The sequence below is a fragment of the Phaethon aethereus genome, assembly GCF_964289735.1.
Source record: "Phaethon aethereus genome assembly, chromosome: 1".
Taxonomy (NCBI): domain Eukaryota; kingdom Metazoa; phylum Chordata; class Aves; order Phaethontiformes; family Phaethontidae; genus Phaethon; species Phaethon aethereus.
In genome coordinates this window covers 60,929,571-60,952,320 of record NC_138575.1, presented here as the reverse complement: position 1 = coordinate 60,952,320, position 22,750 = coordinate 60,929,571, and the positions used below count along the sequence as shown (strand labels likewise).

At 45.9% G+C, this 22,750-nt stretch overlaps 1 protein-coding gene across 1 annotated transcript; it reads right to left on the bottom strand.

Annotated features, from left to right (window-relative positions):
* Nucleotides 1-10,597: 10,597 nt before the first annotated feature.
* On the bottom strand, nt 10,598-20,761 carry RTCB (RNA 2',3'-cyclic phosphate and 5'-OH ligase; the record flags this gene model as incomplete). The annotated part of the gene is made up of 11 exons (XM_081996384.1): nt 10,598-10,705; nt 11,752-11,823; nt 13,169-13,357; nt 13,888-14,063; nt 14,390-14,549; nt 15,670-15,826; nt 16,441-16,597; nt 17,858-17,957; nt 19,744-19,811; nt 20,522-20,600; nt 20,756-20,761. The coding sequence occupies 11 exons, from the start codon at nt 20,759-20,761 to the stop codon at nt 10,598-10,600; spliced, it is 1,272 nt and encodes a 423-aa protein (XP_081852510.1).
* Between the last annotated feature and the right edge of the window lie 1,989 nt (nt 20,762-22,750).

Genomic DNA, 22,750 nt, shown 5'->3' with positions numbered 1-22,750 from the left:
ACGGGAGTGTGGGCACAGACATGTGTGAGGCAAATGCCATGGAGCATCTACTACAGCAAGCACCACGGTTTGGGGACCAGGGGCTTGGAGCGTGGGGCAGGGCAGAGGGGCATCTGGCATCAGTATCTGGTATAACGTGTCACTTGGGTGTGACAACGGCAGCAGCAACCTGTGTCCAGGAATCATTTGATGATATATTTTTTTTATACCTGAAATAAGTTCGACAGATAAGAAAATGTTTATTCTGTACATCATTCTGAAGGCCATTTTCAGTTCAAAAGTATACAGTTGAAAATACATAAAAAGGTATTTGTATTGAACCATGCCCACAAAACGGAGGCAGCTTTGATTTTATTTTTTTTTCTGAAAGCAATCCCCTCTTTTCAGCTAGCCCTAACTTTTAATACCGAGAACAAAGTCCACAAGCTTATGCTCAAATATTGACAGTGACTTGATCACAATGATTAGGAAAGCGAGTTGGCAGATCTGAAAGTTTAAGGCATTCACACCATGAAAAGTGTGAATGGAAATCCATTGGACTTAGAATTTACCTGGAGAGGTTTAAGGAAAGGCAGTTTTTAGGGCAGAGTGAAAAAGCTCAAAAGCTTTCGAGAGTCAGTGAGAACCCTGGAAGATCAGATGCTATTCTTTTCTGAGACCCCTTGGGATGGAGCTCTTTGGAGTATAGGATTTATAGAGAAATTTCCAGTACCTCTTCATTTCAGCCAGGTTACCTATATAAAAATTTTACAACTAAGATGCTCCAAAGAGAAAGCATGTATAAGCCAGGCTATCGGACAGCACTAGGAGTATATTCTATCTGGCACATAATAGATGTGAGACAACACCTACATGGTTAAATCGTATCCCTCCTTTCTTTCTTGGTGGTTTTATTTTAAATTTTTTTAGTCCTAGATTCAGTAGGACAAACTCACCCCCTCATGAAAGATCTGGCAGCTCCCTCCGAGGCCTGAACCCTATCCAAGTGATAATTATACCTGTTTGAAATCCAGGAGCCGAGAAGTAGCCTCCAGCCACTCAACAAAGGCTGCTCCCGTGCTCCGAGGAAGCGGTGCCGACACTTCCCTTCTCCTTGTCTGCCTCCTGCTGAAACGCATTTGCAGAGTTTCCTGAAGCCTCTAAGGCTTTTCCAGAGTTCTGGTGGAACCAGACCTGGTATCTCATGAAGTATCATCGCATGCAAAGACAAAGAAACACCCCCACAGGCATCGTTAATGCAAATAAACCTTAATGCCTTTTTTTTTCCCCCCTCATAATTAATCTCAGTTCAAATTTACATGTTTGATCTGCTTCTTTCAGGCTTCAGATGCCTTTGAAGGAAGGGGGAGACCCTGCGATTTGATCTGGAGTGCCTAGGATGATACGCTTGGTGTTTATGTGGACAGATCCCCCATGCCCTGTGCCAGCCAGATGTGGAGGGGTCCTGGCTTGCAGACGAGGAGCAGGGGCCGAGGTGCTTCCCGAGCTGGGCTGCACAAGCCCCTTCACCCCAAGCCACCATTTCTCCAGGGCTCCCGTGAGTGGTGAGGGCACCTGCGGCCTGGTGGTGGAAACCTTCTGCAGGCAAGAGCCGCAGCAGGAGCTAATCCTCCCACAAACAGACCCTCCGAGCCCTCGCTCCTGCAGCGTTAAAGAAATGAAAGGCGTAGAGATGAAAAACGTATCCATTTCAAACAGGGAAATTTCCATTTGAAGTGCCGTCTTGAGTCAAATCCTCCCCAGCAGCAGCACTTTCTTCCCTTCAGTAGTGTGTATCAATTTCTCCTGACAACAGTTTCATGGCTTCGGGATAAACAAGCCCAACTCCATTGGTATTATATTTTACAACTACAGACAGACCACAGAGATTAAAATTCTTTGGCTGAGTCACCAAAGATGGGGAGGGGGAGGTGGGTCCGCTGAGCGTTGTGAAAGGCAGGTTGCATGCAAAACAAACTGAATCCAGCCTTTCATCCCCAGCGGTGCCATGGAGGCCGGGCCTTCCCCTGCGCCGGGAGGGAGGCGGGCGCAGGTGGCAGGCGACAAGGGCAGAGCGAAGGGGACACCGGCGTGAGGGCCCCTGCGTGCTGCAGAGATGGCAGAGGTGGCTTCTTGCCCTCGCACAGTGGCTTACTCAGGGCTGGGGAGGCCTCGAGGCTCTTCTCACTCCTTACGGTGCAATATTAATTTCTCATTTCCCTGGCAAACACAAGTAACCGAAGCAGAAAATCATTTCCGGTTGATCCACAAGGGTTTTGTTTTTGTTTTGTTTTGTTTTCCCGCTGGAACCAAAGGCCTCCCTTAAATGTTTTCTTCCCTGAAGTGTAGCGTTTTGGTTTGATCTCCAGATTTTTTTAAGTCCTTCACGAAGTAAAGCGAAACAATACCCCGTGTGCTGACACGCATTGCTGAAATGTTTCCCGTTTAAAACGTCAATCAAACACTGTCCCTTTCCCCAGTCCACCCTCCTTTCCCGTCTTCCTAGCTAAACCCCCTGATGAATTTGATGTGACGTCTAGATGAGTCAAATATGCTTTATCAGAGAAAAAAAAAATCTACTGGAGGAAACCCACCCCGTGGCACCCCAGCTTGCACTGGAAAACTGACTTCACTGGGTAGCCACTTTGTGCAGAGGGAGCTGGAGCTGGCCAGGAGCTGCCACCAGATTATTTTCTCTTACAGTGTATTTTTTTTATTGCATCAGATTATGGTTTTAAACCTTGACATCCAACCCAGCCACCACTCCTCCACGCTAGACGTTACCCTTACAGGTCAGGGAGATGGAGGTAGCTCTGGCCTCACAGTGGGACATTCAGCAGAAGTCCTCCAAGAGCTTTTGCTGGCTGGCTGCAGAACTGAAGATGTCCAAAAACTTCATTAACTTGCTTTACACCCAGAACACGGATGGAGTCCAGATGAAGGAGGACTCAAATCCTCCAGGATTAACCCAGCCCCTTTTCTTTAATCTCCTGCTCCAAGGAAAGGAGTGACACTGGTCTCTGCTGAGACAGGCTTGTAGAAGTATGGTGGGAAAATCCCTAGAAGACTTCCCTGCCTCTACAGTTGGCATTAATATTAGGACTAACTCAGTTACGAGCCCCATTTCTCCCTCGCTGATCTACTTGCCTCATGGCTGTTTTTTTGGGCAGCAGCACAGCCTGGATGCTCAGCAGGGCAATTCTCTTCCCCAGCAGCTTGATCAGCTCCTGGGCATTGCATAGGGTGCACTTCAGGTTGCAGAGGACAATTCTGGTCTCCCAGGCTGACCTCCCAGCATTTCTTGTCTATTTCTTGTTTCACCCCTCTGCTAGCTTCAGCCTGGTCTTGTGCTGTCATCTCCTCTTGCAAAGAGAAGTCAAGGCTGCACCTAGATACAGCCACTCAGTGGAGTTTTGCATGCCGAGAACGAGAGGTTTTGTCTTCATCCTCCTCGTGATGCAGGCAGTGGAACCCAAATATCCCCATGAGCAACCTGATACTCTCTCAGCTCTTGTCCCTTAGCACATGAATGCATGCAGGTGGCAAAAGCGAGATGGCACATTTAGCACTTCACACAAGTCTTGGTCCTGTATCCTCAAAGCACAGAGGAATTTAGGCATCTCACTGGCACTCAACTCAAGCTCAGAGGCTCTGCTTTGTAGCCAGAGGTCTACAAAACAGAAGTTGTTTTGCAGTGACTACTTGAAAGTCTGAACAGCTTACAAGCTCTTCTGCTTTCAGTTTAGATTATGACAGGAATGAGCCCATCCCTCCAGCAGTGCCAGAAGCCGCAGGAGGACAGGCATGGGGTATGTGCCGCAGGGCTGGCACTGAGCACCGGACAGCCGGGGCCGGGCTCTGCGGAGAGGTACCGCCATGCTCAGCAGCGCTCGTAGGTGCAGAAGGAGATGGTCCCTGAATCAGAGCTTGATATTTAAATCGGAAAGACCGATAAAAAGTGAGAGTAAAGGAAGTGATTTTTATCCCCATCTGCAGATAGGGCACCAAGACATAGGAAGGTGAAATGAATTGGTACAGGCTGGACAAGTCTGTGGTGGATCAGAGCACTGAAAGCTGCTTTCTGGATCTGTACCCGAATGCCTCAGCCTTATGCCGAACTTTTCTCTCCAGGAACCAGTCTGTGATGGAGGATTCTAACTTTCTGCTAGAGGAGCAGGGAGGAGAGGAGACAGCAATGGTGCTCTTGGCTGCTATTGATAATCATCAAATAGTTTGAATTCCTGCCTGAAAGACAAGAAATATTGTCTCACAAACAAGGCTTCATGTGTCTCAATCAAGATAAAACTTCTGCCTCATCCACTGACCGTTAATGGAAGAGCTCACAGGATCTGGCAGGAAAAGCAGCCAGAAGCCTGCGTGTCTCCTGAAATAAGGGGATTTCTGGAGGCCTTGCCCAGGTCATCTGCAGCCCTGGGACTGAGGTGGGGGGCGGATGGGGGGGAACAGGAGGGACAGCCCCTCTCCAGAGCAGCACACAGTTCCCAGCACGCCACGTGCCTGTGAGCAAGGGGGTGTTGCTCCCTCCCTGCTCGCCCCTCCGTGGCCTGGCTGGCTGCCCTACAGGTGCTGCAGATGACCCTCAAGACCCCTTCCCTGGGGGCGTTTCTGCGCTATGGAGGTGCCCACCGGCTTTGTGAGCTCCTAGGGAAGGAGGCACCCTCTTGCCAGCACCATCCCACGTCTCGGGCTGGGCAAAAAGGTTTCCATGGGTGGAAAGGTCCCCCCACCACAGAGGGGCTCTGGCCCTGCCGACACATGCAGGTTTAAGTCAGGAAGGAGGCAGACAAGGTCCTTTCTGGGCTAGACTCAAAATACACAGATACTCAAACAAATCAAAATGGAGAAGAAAGTGCTCATCACAGTTCTTTTTGTATCTGCCTGATAAAAAAACCCAACTCATATGAAAAATGAATGGAGAAAATCCCTTTAGCAACAGCTACAGTATAAATACCCTCCAGGGAAAAAATAATTTACAATGATACTTTTTTCTTCCTCATCCAAGAAGTGGTTAAGCATTTGGCAGGGAAACAGTAGAGGAACTGATCAGCCTACCTATGATTTTAAAGCTTAATAACTTGTCTGCAAACGCCATAAATTTATAGCCCAACAATAATAAGCATTAGCCAAAAATAAAACAACCAGCCTTTTTTTTTTTTTTTTTTTAAGATTAAAGTTGCAAACAGGTTACAACTCTTAAAAGCCAAGAACTGATTTATCATCAAGGTGCTCCTCCAGCCAGGAAACCCACCTTTTCCTTCTGCCTGGAACTGCAGAAAGGGTAATAAAAAGTTAGGGGATTTTTTTTTTTTCTTTTGGCAGTACAACCTGGAGCTTCCTACCTGAGGACTGAAAGAGAAACTAAGCACAGAGACCCAACTGCTGTAACCCGAAGGGCTCATGGTTGCTGTCCACAGGGGGATACTGGGGCCACAGGGCCCGGGGAGGTTTTGGTGGCTGTTCTCTGTCTTCCCTCTGCCCTGAGGGGCCAAGAGCAACAATTTGGGGCAAAAGTGTGCTTGTGTGCTCACGCTGACATAGAAGTGCTAAGGCCAAGCTTTATGCAATCCCTCGTATGCTTCAGGCTAGGCAGAGTTCAGAGATCCAGATCCTCCTCCGTTATTCCAAGCACTGTATTTGATTGCTTTTCATCTCCTTCCTTTCTCCCTTAAATTTTGTCATAAAACCCTAATGCCTCGCCTCGAGTGTGTGTAGTCACAACTGCTGGCAGCCTGCTTTTCTCCCTGGGCGGCTCTTCCCTACGAGCGTGCTCAGGTTCGGTAATCTCCTACTGCTTAATTGAGTCAGGTAATAAGCTGCTGCTGTAAGGCATCAGGGCTTGGACCTTATCAGGCACACACCCACCACCTCATCTTCCCCTGAGGTATCTGCACCCCTCCCTGCCCTTGGGCACCCCTTCCCCATCCATTTCTTCTTCCCCTCCTGACACATGGCAGGGGAACAGGTTCCCCGGGTTTGTACTTCACAGGGAAGTGCAGAAAGCTCGACCTACCCAACTTCCCACCCCACACAGGCTCGCTGGGTCTGAGAACGGAGAGGGGAAGAGCCCGGGTTCCCCCTTCACCTCCCTGACTTGAGGCACAGCTTTGCACAGGGGAAAAAAAAGTGGGTGGTCGGTGCCTCAGTTTCCTCAGGCACCGAGGGAGGAGAGAGAGAAGGAAAATGCTTCCCACCCTTCCATCTGCCTGCTGGGCAAAGCTGAGACCAAGCGGAAAGCAGGGTGCTGGCTGTAGCTCATTCCCCAGTGGGGGAATGGGGGGGGAATAGCAATCCAGGCTGCCCTGGCACCTCTTTTTATGAACATGCTCCATCACAAGGCTGACTCAAATACCTCAGTGTCTTGAAAGGGCAGCCCAGCCCCTGCGTGTCTTCTGCTAAACTAGTAAATGTTAGATTAAGTGCTGGCAGATGACTCTATTTCCCTTTCCTGGTCCTAATCTCTGCAATTAAGATTAGTGATTATTTTCGTTTCTGAACTTTATATACAACATGAACCAAGGCAGTTTCCTGGGCTTTGGGAATGAGGGCGTGGTAAGATGGGGATGTGCTCAGCACCACAAAAGCCAGCAGCGGCTTGGGCTGGGGGTCACTCGGCCAGTGCGCCCAGCATCGCCCTGGCTGGGGAGCTGCAGACCTCCCGCTTTGCTGCCGTATGCCTCCCACTGCCACCTCCCCAGGCAGAAAACCAGTGGCGCTGGTGATCAAAACCCCTCACGCTAGGACAGGGCTCAAGGGAGCAAAGCAACGGCCAGGTACAGGCAGGGCCCACTGCTTTACTGAAGCCTTCCTTCTGCAAGGAAGGGAGCGTGTTGGCACATGCTGCAGGAGGGATATCGCTTTGTCTGATCGCTTTGAAGACTGGGGGGCGGAGGGAGAAGAGAAGAGGCCAGTTAAGTGTGTTTATGTTTGAGAGGAACAAAGGAGAGTGGAGGAGAGAGGCCGGGGGGGGGGGGGGGGGGCGGGGGGGGCTGCGCCAGAGATGTGTCAGAGATCACTTGTTCCTCCTGGGCCAGAACACCAGCCCAGGACCACCAGCGGAGGAGGAAGTGGTGTGTGCGGGGCCATGTTTAGAGCAGGAAGAGGAAAGATAGAGCAGAGAAAAAACACAGAAAAGAGACTTAGGATGGTGGTAAACGTGACACAGGTTAGACACCAGGCTCCCAACTAGCAGGGCGTGCAATACAGCGCATGTACACCACAGCAGGTAACACTGCAATCGTGTACCTTGCTGGGTCCTGGTTTCCCTTGGCAGCGGCTGAGTTAGGGAAGGTGGGGAGCCCTGGAATACACAATGTTTAACCAAGTCAAAGAGAAGGAGGCCATGGGCTGCACCCCAGCTCTGCCATCCGTTACGGCAAATGAAGGACGGGGCTCCCTGTTTGCAATGCTGCCAGGAGGAACTGCCTGCCCCGGGGCCTCACACAGTCCATGGCCTGGGTGCTGCCCCTTCCACCTTGCATTGCACCCCAGCAGATGGCACCCCTCAGCTCAGGGGATGCATTTAGAGGACTCTCGGTCAGCCATTGCTGCCAAACACCCGAAGTCCTTCTCTGTTCACTAAGTAACATTAATGCTGACAGTGTCCGGAACAGCACCTGCACAAGCCTCCGAGCGCACTGTGAACAGTCAGTTCCTGGCAAGAGAGGAAGCGCTCACCCATGCTCAGTCCCTGCACAGCACCAGTCCCTGCAGCAAGCCCTGTGAGCACAGAGAGAAGGAAGGTGCCATTGAAGCCATCACCAGAGATGATACCTTCTACTTCCCAGAGGCAGTAGCTCTGTTTTGGCAGGTCCAATCTCTAAGTTAAAACATCTAGTTCTCAGAGAGCAAGATAAATGCAATGAGCTATTTGTTCTCCCTAAAAAGAAGCCTGCATCCAAGGACTGGTTTTATTGCACTGGCTGAAGGCAGACTTAAGGCAGACAACGTGTGCAAGCCCCAAGGCCAGCAAACCTGCTGCAGGTCATCATACAAACGACTGAATCAGCTACACTTAGGCAAGGAATAGACAAGTGTGTGCAGTAGGACAGAGGTGTGCAACGGCTCCAGGGGTGTGGTGCAGATGTGGATCTCATACCTGCGGTTTCTCACCAAAAAAAAGAAGGAAAAAAGACCCTAACAATCAATCATTCACCAAAGCTTTTTCAGTCTCTTGGGGCAGGGAGGGAAGCATCATATGCTAACAGGTATTTCTAAGTTCTCAGTAACCTTCTATGGAAGCACACATGGTTGAATAACCACATTAGCTCTTTGGTGTGGCCAAGATGCTTCTGCAGATCCACCTGTATTTCAGCATAGGAATTTTAATACTGTGTGCCTTCCCTACCCACCAATTTTTTAAATTTATTTTTTAAAATGCAGATTAAAGCAAGCTTGTGGACAGCCCTACTTGGAGAAGACACAGACTTGAATTAGAAAAACATCCAGGTTTAAACAAAGAGCTGTAAGACATCTTAGATTTTTACTATTACTTTTTTAGGTCATTAGGAAACCAACAGTATCCTCCATACAGCGCAACATATAACCAAAACTAGTAGTAGCTTTACAACAGGAAACCAAAACTGACAGCACTTCTTGCATTCTTTAATGCTAATGCATAAATGCTAATGATTAGAAGAGGCTTAAGGCATACATATGAGAGCACCTCCATAGTACACTGGACTTCTGCTTATTGTAAAAAACTGAAATCTGTCTCTTAATGGCAATAATAGGTAAAAGTTGAAAGGAGAACTGTGTTTCAGAAATGCGTCTCTCTCAAATACGAACGTTTTAAGGGTTCCCTTGCATTCTGTATCACAGAGTCTGAAATATTTATAGACAGAAACTTCTGCATGGAACATGCACTTCTGCAGAAGATCTGAGACCAACAATTTGTCTTCCAGTCACTGGAGGTTAATTCACATTTTTAAGTGAAACGATTTTTGTTTGAAATTCAGCAAGTGTGTCTCAGACCTCAGAGAACACCATCTGGAACAATTCCATTGGAGAAAGCAGGGGACACCAAGAAACTGTCTGTAACAAGGACTCACAGCAGTGACTATTATTGCATGTGCCCCTTCTGAACCTGCAGCAAATATGGCATTTGAACTTAAGAAACCAATAAGCACGAAGTGATAAAGACAGTAAAATGCCATTATGCCTCCTGTGATCAACAGGTTTCAGCTAAGATCTTGAACTTAAAGGGATGTTTCATCAAAAGGCACTCGAGTCCATCAATCACTATCTGTTCCTTTTACACGAGTCTCTGGCAAAGCAACTCTTGCTTTGAGGGTTTATTTTCCTCCAGCTGCCCTCTTGTGTCTGCATACAGGCTTACAGGCAAACGTGATCCCCTACCCAGTGAGGTGGGCCCAGAAGGTCCTGAGAAAGACAAATCGTAGCTGTCACACTGCTGTCATAAACAATTGGAGAAAACTGCACCGCATTGCCCTTCTCTTGAATCCTGAGAGAAATTCTACCATCTACACATCTCTTTGCAAGAGCCACTAGCTGAAGTCACAAGATACAGTGGGCCTCAAGCTCGTATATGTACTTAAAAGCAGACAACAGACTTTTTAGCCACCAAGTAAACATGACACAGACACATTGCAGTGTCCATCTTCCCATTTTATTTGTAATCCCAGAAATGACCCAGTGGGGATGATCAGCTTCCCCTCCAGTCTTGGTTAATGAATGTAAAAGAAACATCAGAAGTCACATCGTACTGGCCTGACCCTGCAACTGGACTCACTTAAGTGACAAACTGCAGGACACAGTGAGCAATATTATCCAACCCAACTTTTATATGCTTAGGAGTTTGCAAAATGTTGGATTAGCACATCTAGAAGTTGTTAAGACAACTTTTACTGGGCAAACAAAACCTCTCAAACCAACATACTTGGTGCTACTAGCATTTCCAGAAGACTGTGGAACACCTACTTATACTGAGCCAAGTTATACCAGGTGCTGTGTTAAATGGGAGAGGTTGGGGAAAGAGGGGAGGACCATGCCTCAAGCCTAGCTAGTCCCTCTCAACCCAACCGGGAGACCACTCCCAACTCCAGATTTCTTACCCAATTGCCACAACACATGCAACGATACAGACTATGCATAAAGGTGTCTGTACACACAGCAACCTCTCCCTGCCCAGAAGCCCTATACCCTGCCTATCACAGTACTTCTACACGCAGAAAGAGCTCCAGGCACTCAGGTGTGGAGACAGCAAGTCTGGTTCATATGCCATCTTCACTGATGAAGGTGGTCTTGCAGCACAGCAATTAATGACAACTCGGGCAAGTCTGGAGCCCTGCCTGTGGAATCATCAGGCAAATAGAGGAGGGACTGCATATAAAACCCAAAACTTACTTATTTCTTTGCCCTTTCCTCACAAGAAAAGAACACTATATAAGGTGGGGGGGGGGCAATTAATTATGCCTAGGAGTGGTTAAAAATAGGGCTATCCTCAACTGTTGTGTTTCCAGAACAGGGATGTGATATCTGAGCATCCTACAGAGTCCAAGAGGTGTGGGAAGACGATGGTTCTAGTCAGTTGTGTGCAAGGCCTGGAGATATCCGTGTGTTTCTGCTGCCTTGTCAGTTCCTAGCCTTTTATAACAGCAATAGGTCTCAGTTTAATGGCTTTCTTGCTGATGCCAGCTGCATGGCAGGTATTAACCACATCTGTCACGTTCTTGTAAGACTCTGGTGCCTGGAGGGGGAAGACAGGAAAAAAAAAAAGAAGATGAAAAAACTATAAACAACCTGAAGTCACAGGAAGTTAGATGTAGGCTTTTGATAGCCCCTCTTCTCTTTGCAAAAATAGAATCATTTGAATTAATGGTGTAGAAGTAGGTGAACATATTGAGAATCTGGCCACCTTGCATATCTAAGAAATCTATGAGACACTTACCTTTCCAAATAAGCTTTCACAAAATTTCAGATAAAATAGTAAGTATTTTGGTTCACTTTTCCCTATATTTTCAGATAATCCAGTCCACCATCAGATGAGAATGTCAAGCCTTCTTATCTGGCAGGAAGTCACTCTAACTTCCTCCTTACAGATAGCCTTTAAGATTTGTCTTCACTGCCCCTTAGTGACAGGAATCAGGGTTGAACTCTAGAGCTTCTCCCTCCAGCATTCTGACAAGGAAGCTGCTCTTAAACAGAGATTTTTAATGCGATTGACATGTTTGTACAACACCAACACCCATAACAGCATAGTTCCAAATGATAATACACTTCTGTGAGTAAGGTTGTTACTGGAAGTCATAATATTCAAAGTTTTCCAGCCATTTAGAGTTTTCTTCTTGAGAAAATATAGCAATTCATCTTCAAAGAGGCAGATCTGTCATACACTGCTAATAATCTACATGACAGCTGCAGTGTAAAGTAAGTTTAAAGCTGGGAGAACATAATTCAAGAAGAGAATCCATAAAACGTAATTACTTTTGTTATACTAACACAAAGACTTCTCAAGGTCAATAGTAATTATCCCTATTGCCAGGCAGAAGAGGAAAAAAAGCATACCCCCAAACCTGTCAAACAGGCATCTCCCCTTTCAGCAGGATTTTAGGGACAGGAAATACTTCACATTATTTTCCAAAAAATTGGACAGCTCTCTCAGAAATCACACAGATGTGTATTTCGAGTACTAGCAATCACTTAACACTGCAAAAAAAAGTCAAGTCGGGGGGGTCATTCAGACATGGAGCAAGACTCCCTTTTCCCTCTCAGATAATGAAGTATTAAACTCACTTCTTCCATGACCAGTTTGGGAGAAGCAACACGGATGGCAATACCCATGTCAGCCAGCTTGTCCAATACATCCTGGAAGTCCAAGTTGCGTCGAGATTTGGCTCGAGACAGTGCACGACCCTAAACAGCAGTTTCGTTAGTTCTATTTTTTGTAGTGATTTGGAAAAAACAGAACTCTCTTTTATTAAAGAAAAACATTGTTACATTATATGTAGACACAGAATGGCTGAGAGCACAGACCACAGTAAACCACAAAATGAGAAATTAATTTAGACTTTAGGTGATGGGCTCCTGCAAAATCACACATATGATAGGATGGCTAGGAAAGTTACATGCGTATAACATACTAGTCTGCAAGTATCTTTTTACCTTGTCAGACCGTGTTCAGGAGTCAGAACTGTACTAGAAGCTATTAATCTTCCTCAATCATCCTGTCTCACACTGTAAATAACAGGGGAAGAAATACCTCCTTCTAACTTCTGAGGAGTTTTATATGGACAGCCTCAGCACAGTTAATCCTTCATGTTAGCTCAGAGATATCGCAATTTGGTAAAAGGAGCTCATTCCCCACATCTTCATCCTAACGTTTGCCTCGTATAAAGCAGCACTCCCAAAATTTTCTGCAGGAGTAGTCAAAACTACTCAGTAAGGGACAAAGAGGACTTCCAGCCTGCAGTCCTCCTCAGCTGGGATTACTGTGGCAAGGCTATGCTCTACTTGTATGACCAACAGATGAATCACACACTGGATGACCCTTGAACAACCTTATTCTTTGGAGGACAGTGCCATTCCAATCCCTTCCTGAAATAACTTTTTGACTTACAGCTCCATGGCAAGTAGTTCCGAAGGTCTCAGTCATGCCTTGCTCTGTGCCAGTAAGAACATAGCTACAGGTTCCCATAGTCCCACCGATCAAAACAGGCTGTCCAGTCAGCTGTGGATGCAAAGTATTAATTCACAAGAAAAAGCCTAAAAAACTTCACTCTTAATACAAGTCTGAGAGGAACTGTATCTCCAGAAAAGGAGGTCAGGTTCACATTCCCTCAGAGCATCCCCACTTGCCTTGGGTGCCTGGTATCAAGGATTCTGGAGAACTATCTGCACTGAAAGATGCAGACCAGCAGATCAAAAGACTTGTGTCCAACGGACAGACAAGGCAAATCACTGAAGCCTGCCCTAGGTATGAAAACACTGCTTTCCCTTCATGACCTTCCAACCATTGTGGGTGTGGAGCAGAAGAGAGAGCTCAGTGTCCCAAAGATGTAACACACAGACAAGCACAATATTGCTATCCAACTTCCAGTGCTGTTAGCTCAAAAAAGGAACTCACAGCATTTAGATCTCTGTTAAGGACCCTAAAATTGTCTGCTTCATCCAGAATTCTCTTCCGATTTCCTTCTCCCACAGGAAAACTTACTTGATAATCAACAGCAATAAGAGGATGGTGAGGAGGGAAGGCCCTGGTTGATCCCTTTCTGTGCACCAGCAGAGTCCGCTCCTTTCCATCCACTACATGTTGCTCCACTTTGGCAATGTTGTGAGACACATCATAGATAACATGCATATCAAGGTCGTCTGGGGTTGTGTTGAAGACTTTGGCAAAGGCCTAAAAAGAGAGCAAATCAGGATGTGAAATACAAGATTACTGCTGTGTACATGTGAAAGATTTACAATCTTTCTAGGAACTAAAAGGAACAAATTTGCTTGAAAATGTTTCTTACTGATAAGTCAGAGACCTAAACACTTGGCATGGCAGGTAAGAAACTTCAAATTCAGCCACTATGGAACTTAATACAACAGTGCTGGGAGTGACAGAATTGGAATGTCTGGATTGTTTATCTGCCCATTGGCAGCTTTAATACTGGAACTCAGTCAGATGTCAACTAGACAAATTCTTGCAATTCTGAAAAGATGGCTTCAGCAGTGTAAAAACAATTTTCTTGTATCCTCGTCTTCCAGTTCAAGGCATTTTAAAAAAAATATTGCTTAAGTAGCTTCTGCAAGTACAATCCAGTGATGTGGAGAGGTTTTAGATGGATTGCCATGACTGCAGCGTCGCATAAGTCTGTCCAGAAAACAGTTTAAGAAGCACAAAAATGAAAATTATGTTAAGTACTGCAGCAACTCTGTTCCTACCTGTCTTGTTAGAAAAGTCATAGAAGAGCGGTTGACCCATGCATAGTTTCCAGCAGCTGCCATTCCCTTCAAATAATCTTGTCCCTCCGCGGAGGCAATCCTGGCACATGCCAGCTGGCGATCATTCACTATAATTTTGTCCCGTTTCATAGCTTTTTCCATAGCCACCAATGCATCTGAGAAATAAACACAGTAAGTCTAAGTGACTCCTTAATTTTGTTTCAACCTGTGAGATTAACACGGGTGTCTCTAATTTATATTCTAAAAATGAACTCATCTGTCTGATGGTCAAACCTATGGCTTCTTCTCAAATGCAAAAGCAAATCTGTGGCAAAACATTATCAACCGTTTGCAAACAGACAATCCCTGACAAGGCAACTCAGAATAGACTCAGCAATTACACTGTAAGAAATGGTCTTTGGTGCTGGAGTTTACTGTCAATGACAAGACCATGCTTGAAGAGTTTGCTTCACTCCAGGTACCTGCGCCAGTCAGATCATACCTGTGGCAACCTGGTGGCCCAGACCCCTGCTGCCACTGTGGATCATCACGCACACCTGTCCTTTGTGGTCGATGCCCATCTTCCTGGCAGCATATTCGTTGTAAATGTCATCCACAACCTGGATTTCGGCGTAATGATTTCCAGCTCCCAGGGTCCCCAGCTGCCAATCACAACACACTGATCAGCCACTGCTAGTAAACCAGCCTCTGGGAGCACAGGGGAGAGCTATGGGAATATGGACAATAGGGCAAATGGCTACAGCAAAGTTTTGGTTTTAGAAAATCTTTTCCAGGAAAAAAAAAATCCCCATATAAACTGAAAGGAAGTAGAACACAGTAGCATCATTACTGTCCTCCTTGTTCAGATTTATAACTATTTTTACTGTTGGAACAAGACTGCAATTAACCAAAAGGACCAGGATATACAGACTGTGCTGCCACTTTTTTCCAGCTTACTTAGGCCTAGTTGAAAGATGGGAAGAGTACAGAGTACTGAGAATTCATCTTCAATTTGTATGGGCAAGGCAGACATATAGTCTTATACTTTGTTGTATAAGTAACTCCACAAGGAAGTTACAATATCCTGTTAATTAGGTACTTACAATCTTTCAGTAGATTAAAGCAAGATATTCCATTTCCAAGCCCAAATTTTTTCAACTCCATAACAGCTGATCACTTATTTGCAAGGTAAATGTGAACATTGAGGACATACAATTATTTTGAGGTTAGAATGCTACAATCTTGCAGCACCACAATTCAAAAAACTCATGAAGTCATATAAAAGAAAGTTTTACAAATGATAGTGTTAGTATAGCCGTCTCAAAAGTGTTCCACTCAGAGCAATGAGGTACTATGTACAGCAACTAAATCCAACCCTTGAACTGCAATTCAAAGTTATGAGCTATTTCCATCTGATATCCTTCCTTGCCCTGCTATTAATTTGCTGAGCAAACAAGGAGAAAAGTTGCAGAATAACTTGCCTGTTTTTTAAAAACAAAACTACATCTGTCTGGGGAAATGCCACCAAACATGAATTTCAGTACCAGGTGTTAACTGATGAAAAAGTGATAGCCCCAGGGACCTTGTGTATGCCCAGTATCGTTTCTCTCTGTTACAGTTCTGTCAAGAATTATTCAGAAACAGCCTCACCATCTCACTTTTCCCCCCGCCCAGAAATGCTATGCAGAGTTTCAAGAAAAGACACAAAATTAAAGAACTACCTGCTAACCTTTACATTTGAACCCCAGGAGCACTCACAGCCCTCCTGACATATAACATTACCTGGGGCAGGCCCCTCTTTTTTGCTCTCGAGGAGACCTTGTTGGGGTCAGCCTGCAGCATTCTTCCATATTCCTCACAGTGTTCCTTGTCCTCTGCCCAGGCATAGCCTTCCCGGAGAGACCAGTCCACACCCATCTCTAGTGCCTCTTCCAAATCCCTGCAATTATCAAACACCTACATAAGTGTTATCCTTAGAAATCCTCAAAACTCCACTGGATACGGCCCTGAGCAACCTCATCTAACTTTGTCATTACACCTACCTTCAGAGTTATCCCTCCTTTGTGCAGGCAGTTGGATGAAATGACCTTAAGAGATCCCATCCAACCTAAATTATTCTATGATTTTATGATTAGCCCCCAATTCCCCTAACAAGAAGTCCAACTTCTTAATAGTTCATGAAAATCAAGCTCTACAAACGTATTAACTTTAGACAGGTCATTGCTTTTTCCTCTTTGTTGTGTGGGGAATATCCTATTTCTGTCTCATCCCTTTCAAAAAATACCTTCACATTCATGGAGGTTTTCTGTCAGAAGAAATGAGAACCTTTCAAGAACTTTCAGTTATTTCAGGGTTTTAAATGGGGCAAGAAACAGCTGACTTTGTGCTCTGATGATTATGCCAGTCCTCATGGTGAAGCACATACAGAGAAAGAATGGAAAGAGGTTTAGAACTACTTTTTCTTTCTTAAAGCCTCGCACCGATGAATCTTTCGTCAAAACAAACACAAGAGATGTCCCCTCCAGTGATATGTACACAAAGTCATTCGCTTACTTGGCATTCATGGGGATGACACCTTTGGAGCCGACACCAACAGGAATGTGGTCAAACATAGCCTGGGCAAGTTGCTCCTTCACAGGCTGCACATCACTTTCATCCAAGTTCGTACGTAGTAAGCGGACACCACAGTTGATGTCAAATCCGACACCACCTAGAAGTGTAGAAGAAGCCATGGAGTCAATAAAGAAAGTGTACTGATGGCAAGCACTTGCTGAATATTCATCTTAAATCAATGTCTCTGCTGACCGGAAGTATGTACTGAATGCTGTGATCTTATACCTTCTTTCTGACACAATACTGGGAAAAAAGCAGAACTGCATTAAGCTTCATTTTAATAGATTTACATGAAGCCTCAGATTTCAAGACAGCCAAAAATGTAGTCTTGCAGAGAAAACCTTGAAAACTCTTAAAAAAAGCCCCAAAGTTTTTCAGTCTTGAGCATATGCTCTACAGAAATAGCTGTACAATTACCTACAGAGCTCTGTGTTTACAAAGTTGCTCCTGCAAGCAGACAAAGAAAAGTAGACACAACCATAAAATACACTGTCCTCAGAACATAGAGAGGATGTTCCTGTTGTTCTGCCTAAGGGCAGAAGAAAAGTGACAGATCTTAGCATGGCTCCTGGATCTAAGATGTTCTTGGCAAGCAAGTCCCTGAAAGCAAATCCTTTTTGAATCTTCACAGGCATAAATAATAACTAGCTATAACAAGTGATAAATACTTAAAGGAATATTAAACTTCAGTGCTTAGTGTTTTGCTTAACTCTTAAGTCTTTAATAAAAATAAATACTGCAGGGCAAGGCCTAATGCGAAAGACCAATCATGCCACCTTTAGTATGAACGTTCGGAAATTAACTAGTGTCCGAGGGGGGATACCAGACTAAGAAATCTTGATTTTGAGCCAATCAGCAACACTGGAATGGCCTGAAACAAACCTGAAACATCAATATCATGTTTCATGACAACCACAAAAGCATCTACATACCATCAGTAAATAAAGACATGTTGAAAAGACAGACATATTTTAAGGTCACATTTTTAATGAAGTGTAGAAATATTCTCAAAATATGTTTTCAAGCATTGCTCAAAGAAAACAAGTCTTTATCAACCTGGCAAAACGCAAGTTCAAAGCCTTGTGCTCTCCCTTCAAAACTGAGGGATACCAAAAGCCCAAGCCAAAAACACAAGGGCAATTCCCTCTATAGTGTTTAGATGTTTCCAGTGTAACCACCTGCTCCATAAAGTATAAAGATTCTGGGTGCAAGAATTAAGCACCTTTTAACTCCCTATAATTCACATATTTTTTCCTTTGGTTCTGTATATAAAGTACTGTAAAGACCTGCCATTTCAAAAAGTATTTTTATGCCATCCCAGATATTTCACAGTGCAGGTTAAGTCAGTCATCCTTACCTGGTGAAACCACTGCTTCAGGATCATTCATATCAAAGGCAGCCATGTTGCCAATGGCAAACCCATAGCCAGAATGGACATCTGGAAGGCCTATTGATCTCTGAAAGAGCATAAAGGAAGTGTTAAAGTTTTATGAAACTCTGTGCTGCACAGAGTCACCTTGTTTATGCTTTGCCTTGTGGCAGTGGCTGTCACATTTGCAAACAAATATACCAAAAAGAGAATGGATGTTCAGATGTAGATGGAGTAAATATCTAAACTCCTGCAGTCACAGGACAGTCAAAGAAAGCAGAGAGCAGATCTCACTCTGAAGCAAACACCCAGTGGCTAGTCAGCCGAGTAACCTCCTTGGCTCCATTGACCAGATCTCAAGAAAACTTAAGAGGGGCTTAAACACTTACATGTAGGAATTATGATCTCAAACTGAATTCTGACCTAGACTTTTCTTGGACTCAAGAGTCCTTGCATTCAAAACTTACACAGGCAATAGCTTATGAGTAGCATAAAGCAGATACATAAGAGTGAAGATGAGTTCGTCTTTACCAAGTTCCACCTAGGGACTTCTGCAATATTTAAATACTGTAAATGTAACAAGGGAAGAGTTAAATACTATGTAATGGAATCATAAAACAGTCAGCATTTTCTCTTCTTAGCTGTGTCATCAAACACTGACCAAAGACTGCATCCTGTAGGCAGGAAAAAGTCATCCTTTTAGGATGATATCCTGACGAGATAGGAGCTGTGTCATTTTAATTTATAAAAGAACTCTTTTTATTGAAGCTTTTCATATTACTACTAATTAAAGTAAGAGCGTGCTTCCACACAGCTCCACAAGTCTGAAATATATCTAGCCTGGCAAGGTTAGATTAGGACATCACAAACAGGACTCCACAATCTATTTAAGCAAACAAACAAAAAGCCCCGAACACCCATAAAACTGTCAGAAATTGGAACTTTTCAATGTGTGTTAAACTGTTATCATACATTAAAAAGAACAGTACTTTTCAGTGGGATTTTGTGCTTCTTCTGCCTCCCCTTGCCATCAGCACGAAGTTTCTTGGCTTGGAAATAAAAAGTGAAGATTTGAATAGACAGATGATTGTAACATCTCTCCTATGAACTACCAGCCAAAATTCCCATTTTAACAGGTTGCTACTATTCTACCTTACTCCCTTTTTGGCTGACCACTAATGCATTTTAATAGCATGATTGGCTCCCTTTATTACAGCCAGAAATTAAAAGCTTTTGTGAAGTCACCAAGAGAAACAATTAAAAAAATTTCCGTTATTTGTGACTTACTAATATATGCAATATTGAACATGAAAAAAAGTTCATTTCCACGTTGTACTTAGTACTTCCTGAAAAGTGACCCAGCCTAATATTTTCCTCTTGCATCATCACATCTGATGCTTCGCTTCCAAAAATGCATGGGGTGAGAGAAAGGAGTGTTGAGTGCATGGGAAGGCTCACTGCCAACATTAGAGCAGCAACAATAATACAGACAACAATATCACCTCCTGCTCTCTCCTCACTTCTCCATGCATTCCAGGTCAGCAGAGGCAATTCAAAAACAACAAACAGACAATATAAGCAGTGGGGGAAAGGTGGCTCAAGCAAACTGAAACAACATAAAGCAATGCTAAAAAAGCTTCATATCAAAATGCAGTCAATGAAGTAAGTAAGTGGATACTTCCCTTTCTGAAAAATTAGTCTTACAGCCTGCCCTTGCAACCACTTCTTACTCAGAGACAGGTTCCTAACACACAGACTGTCTTGAAAAGAAATTTGGTCCACACCCCTTCTCACAACGGAGTTCCCATTTGGAAGGCAATAATTCCTGGCAAGTACGAACAGAAAAAGAGCAAGCTTTCAGAGCAGTTACTCACATGAACAATGCCTGGTAATGCAGCCACATTCCCAATCTGTTTCATAGCAGGCAAAAAGCCACCTGCACCTGAAAAAAAGAAAAAAAAAAAAAAGCCATCTGATAATTTACCATCGTAATCACAATGAAGCACTTTCTAAAAAGGTTGCTCCAAACACTGGCAAATCAGAAGTCAGCCACCAACAAATATTCTAATCTGGTATAAAGTGCCTAGCATTATGCACAATCTGCAGTTTCATTAAATGAGGTATTATGCTACAGTCCTCCCTCTGCTCTGTTAGTACCAATACAGACTGAGCTGTGCTAACAACAGCAGCGCATTACCACCAGCCCAGCTGTCAGATGTGGATCCAGACCTGCGCTCCAGTCCCACGGAGAACCGACAGGCCTGGGCTATTGCCCCCACCAAAGTTCACTCTCAGAGCAGGCATTCTGGGAATGCTCTGGAGCACAGAGAGCAGCCGGCAAGGCTGTGCCCACCCATATGAACTGGGCATAGGGCATCCTACAGCTGCAGGTGACACTCCTGGATCATCAGGCTGCAGTAGTTGGCAAGGCAAAAAAACTTATTCCTGTTTGCTGCCTCTCCAAACGCACCAGCTGGGACACGCACCACGCCTGTCCCACTGCCCCTGCTACACCCTGGGTCCCTTCGCGGCCCACGGACGTGTGGTGCGAACCCAGGCGCTCACTGAGGAATTTGAGGCCACGGCAAGGAGTGTGTGAGGACATCCGCCGGGTCAGAGAGCCCCCACCCCGCTCCCCCCCACCGGACGCACCTCCGCCGCGGCAAGCGTTGCGCAGCTCCTCGAACATCAGCTTCTCCAGGGGGTCGTTAACGTAGAAAACGCCCTCCACCTACGGAAAGAGCCGTCAGGGCGGCCGGCAGCGGGCCGGGGCTGCGGCCGGCACCGGACCCGGCCGCCCCCCCCCCCGCCCCCGCTCAGGTGAGCCGCCCCCCACCCCTCGGGCACCCAAGGGCTCTTGGTTGAGCTCAAGCGCCCGTCACGCACGTGCATGTTCGGCACGAAGCCCTTCTTGATCCGCCAGCAGTTCTTGTCGATCTTGTCCAGGTACTGCAACTCATCGTTGTAGCTGCGGCTCATGGCGGCGGCGCTCCCACTCGGCGGCGACGCGTCTGCTAGCACCCGGCTAACGGCAGGAAACGACGGCAGCCGCCGAGGGCCACGCCGCCTCAGTCAGGGCGGGCAGCGGACAGGAGCCGCCGAGGGTCAAACTTCCTCCGTGAGGGCTGCGGAAGGACGGGGAGGTGCCACCGCCCCCTAGCGTCCCGCCGCGGGGCGGCCTTTACCGGCCCCGGCCGGGACGTGTCAGAGGCGGCCGCTCGCTTCCTTCTCCTCCGCGGGTGGTCAAAGGCCCTCTTTGGCCACCCGGCTATGCCCTGTCGCTCCCTCACCCCAGCCTCAGGCCGGGCAGGGTACGACGCCATGAGGCCTGGAGACGCTCCAGCCTGGTGGAGATGTGGGGTTGAGCCTCCTGGCCAGTCCTCAGTTAAGCCCCGTGGCCAGGGCTGGCTCTCACAGCAGCGGAGCGGCTGGGGCAGCCTGGGTGAGGCACCCAGTACCCGTGGGATGAGGGCGTGAAGGGGAGTCCCGGCCTGGGCGATGCTGAGGTGAAAGAAGTCAGGTTTTTGACTGGCCACCTCCTCCCTCACACCTCATACGACTTTTAGTCTGGCTTGCAGAAGGAACAAGTGTTTTTTCACGTGCCAGTGGCTAACAGAAGCTCTGTGTCTGTGTGTGCCATCCCCCTGGGCACTGGGCGGTTTTGGCCAGGAGGATATTTCGGTACCACTGCGCTGCTGGTGGATGGCTGGAGTTTGCCCAACTACAACAGTCGGGCAAAAGCTGCCTGCACACCATCATCAATTGCGTTTCTCAGAAATTTTTTTTTGCTGTATAGGTTAGGCTTGAAAAGGGCTCTTGTTGAGTAAGAGGCGTGGGGATAGTTGGGGTTTGGGCATCACGCCAGGTGGATGGGGCTTTGCACAGGGGTGGTTTGGGGCTCACAGATGCAGCAAAACAGAGTGGTATGTGGTGTCACAGCCTTTTTTTCTAGTTTGGGAAGCCTGAGCCTGCTTTCCATTCAGGCTTGGCCAAAGTGCGAGTACCTAAGCGTTGCGGGGCAGGCACAGCCCTCTACAGAACTGCATTCAGCTTTGCATGCTAATAAAGTATTGAAAAAGAAGGGGGAGAAAGAAAGAAGGTAAGACAACATACCAAAATGAAGAAAGAAGTATCTGTAACTATTTCAATCTAGAGAAACACTGACAAAGATGTTGGAAGGTTAGACTTGTACGACTTTAAAACGTTCAAGGAGATAAATGTATCTGATCTGTCTGAGCAGTGCTAAACAGGAGACATGAGAGACACAAGGATTGGAAGACTCACAGGGGGAGAGGGACTATCAAAGGTAGTAGTGCCAGTTGGTCTCTCTTCTTGGACTGCTTCTGCATCTTTGTTAAGATTTATGTTAAGAGTTTAGTTGACACTGCTAAGATTTTAGTTCCCATTGTAACTGGGATGGCTCCCAGTCTGACATGGTTCTGGAGAGGGCTCACCTTCACACTTAGTGCATTGTGTTCAGAAGGAAGTTATTTAAGATCATTACAGTAGAAACAGATTAGTAGGTGTGCCTGCCCTAATAGCACTTTGACAATGTACTTCTGCTGAGAGACTGCAGCATCTTTCTGGAAGTGTACAGACAAGACTGTATTTCAAGAGAGGCATTGATCTTAAAAACATTTTTGCAACAGTTAAACTCCAGAATAAATAATGTCAAGTATGTATCATATGTTCTCTTTCACTGTACAGCTTAACCATTCCATCAGCTTTCTTTGCCCCCCTGCATACCTTGCCCCCAGCCAGGATGACATTGCCCTTATTAGAGCTCAAGTTAGACACTTCAGCAGAACTTGACAGTTTTTAGCCTTCAGAGTCACATTATTGATTTGAAGTTCATGCTTAACAAATAGTGTCTCTTCTTTT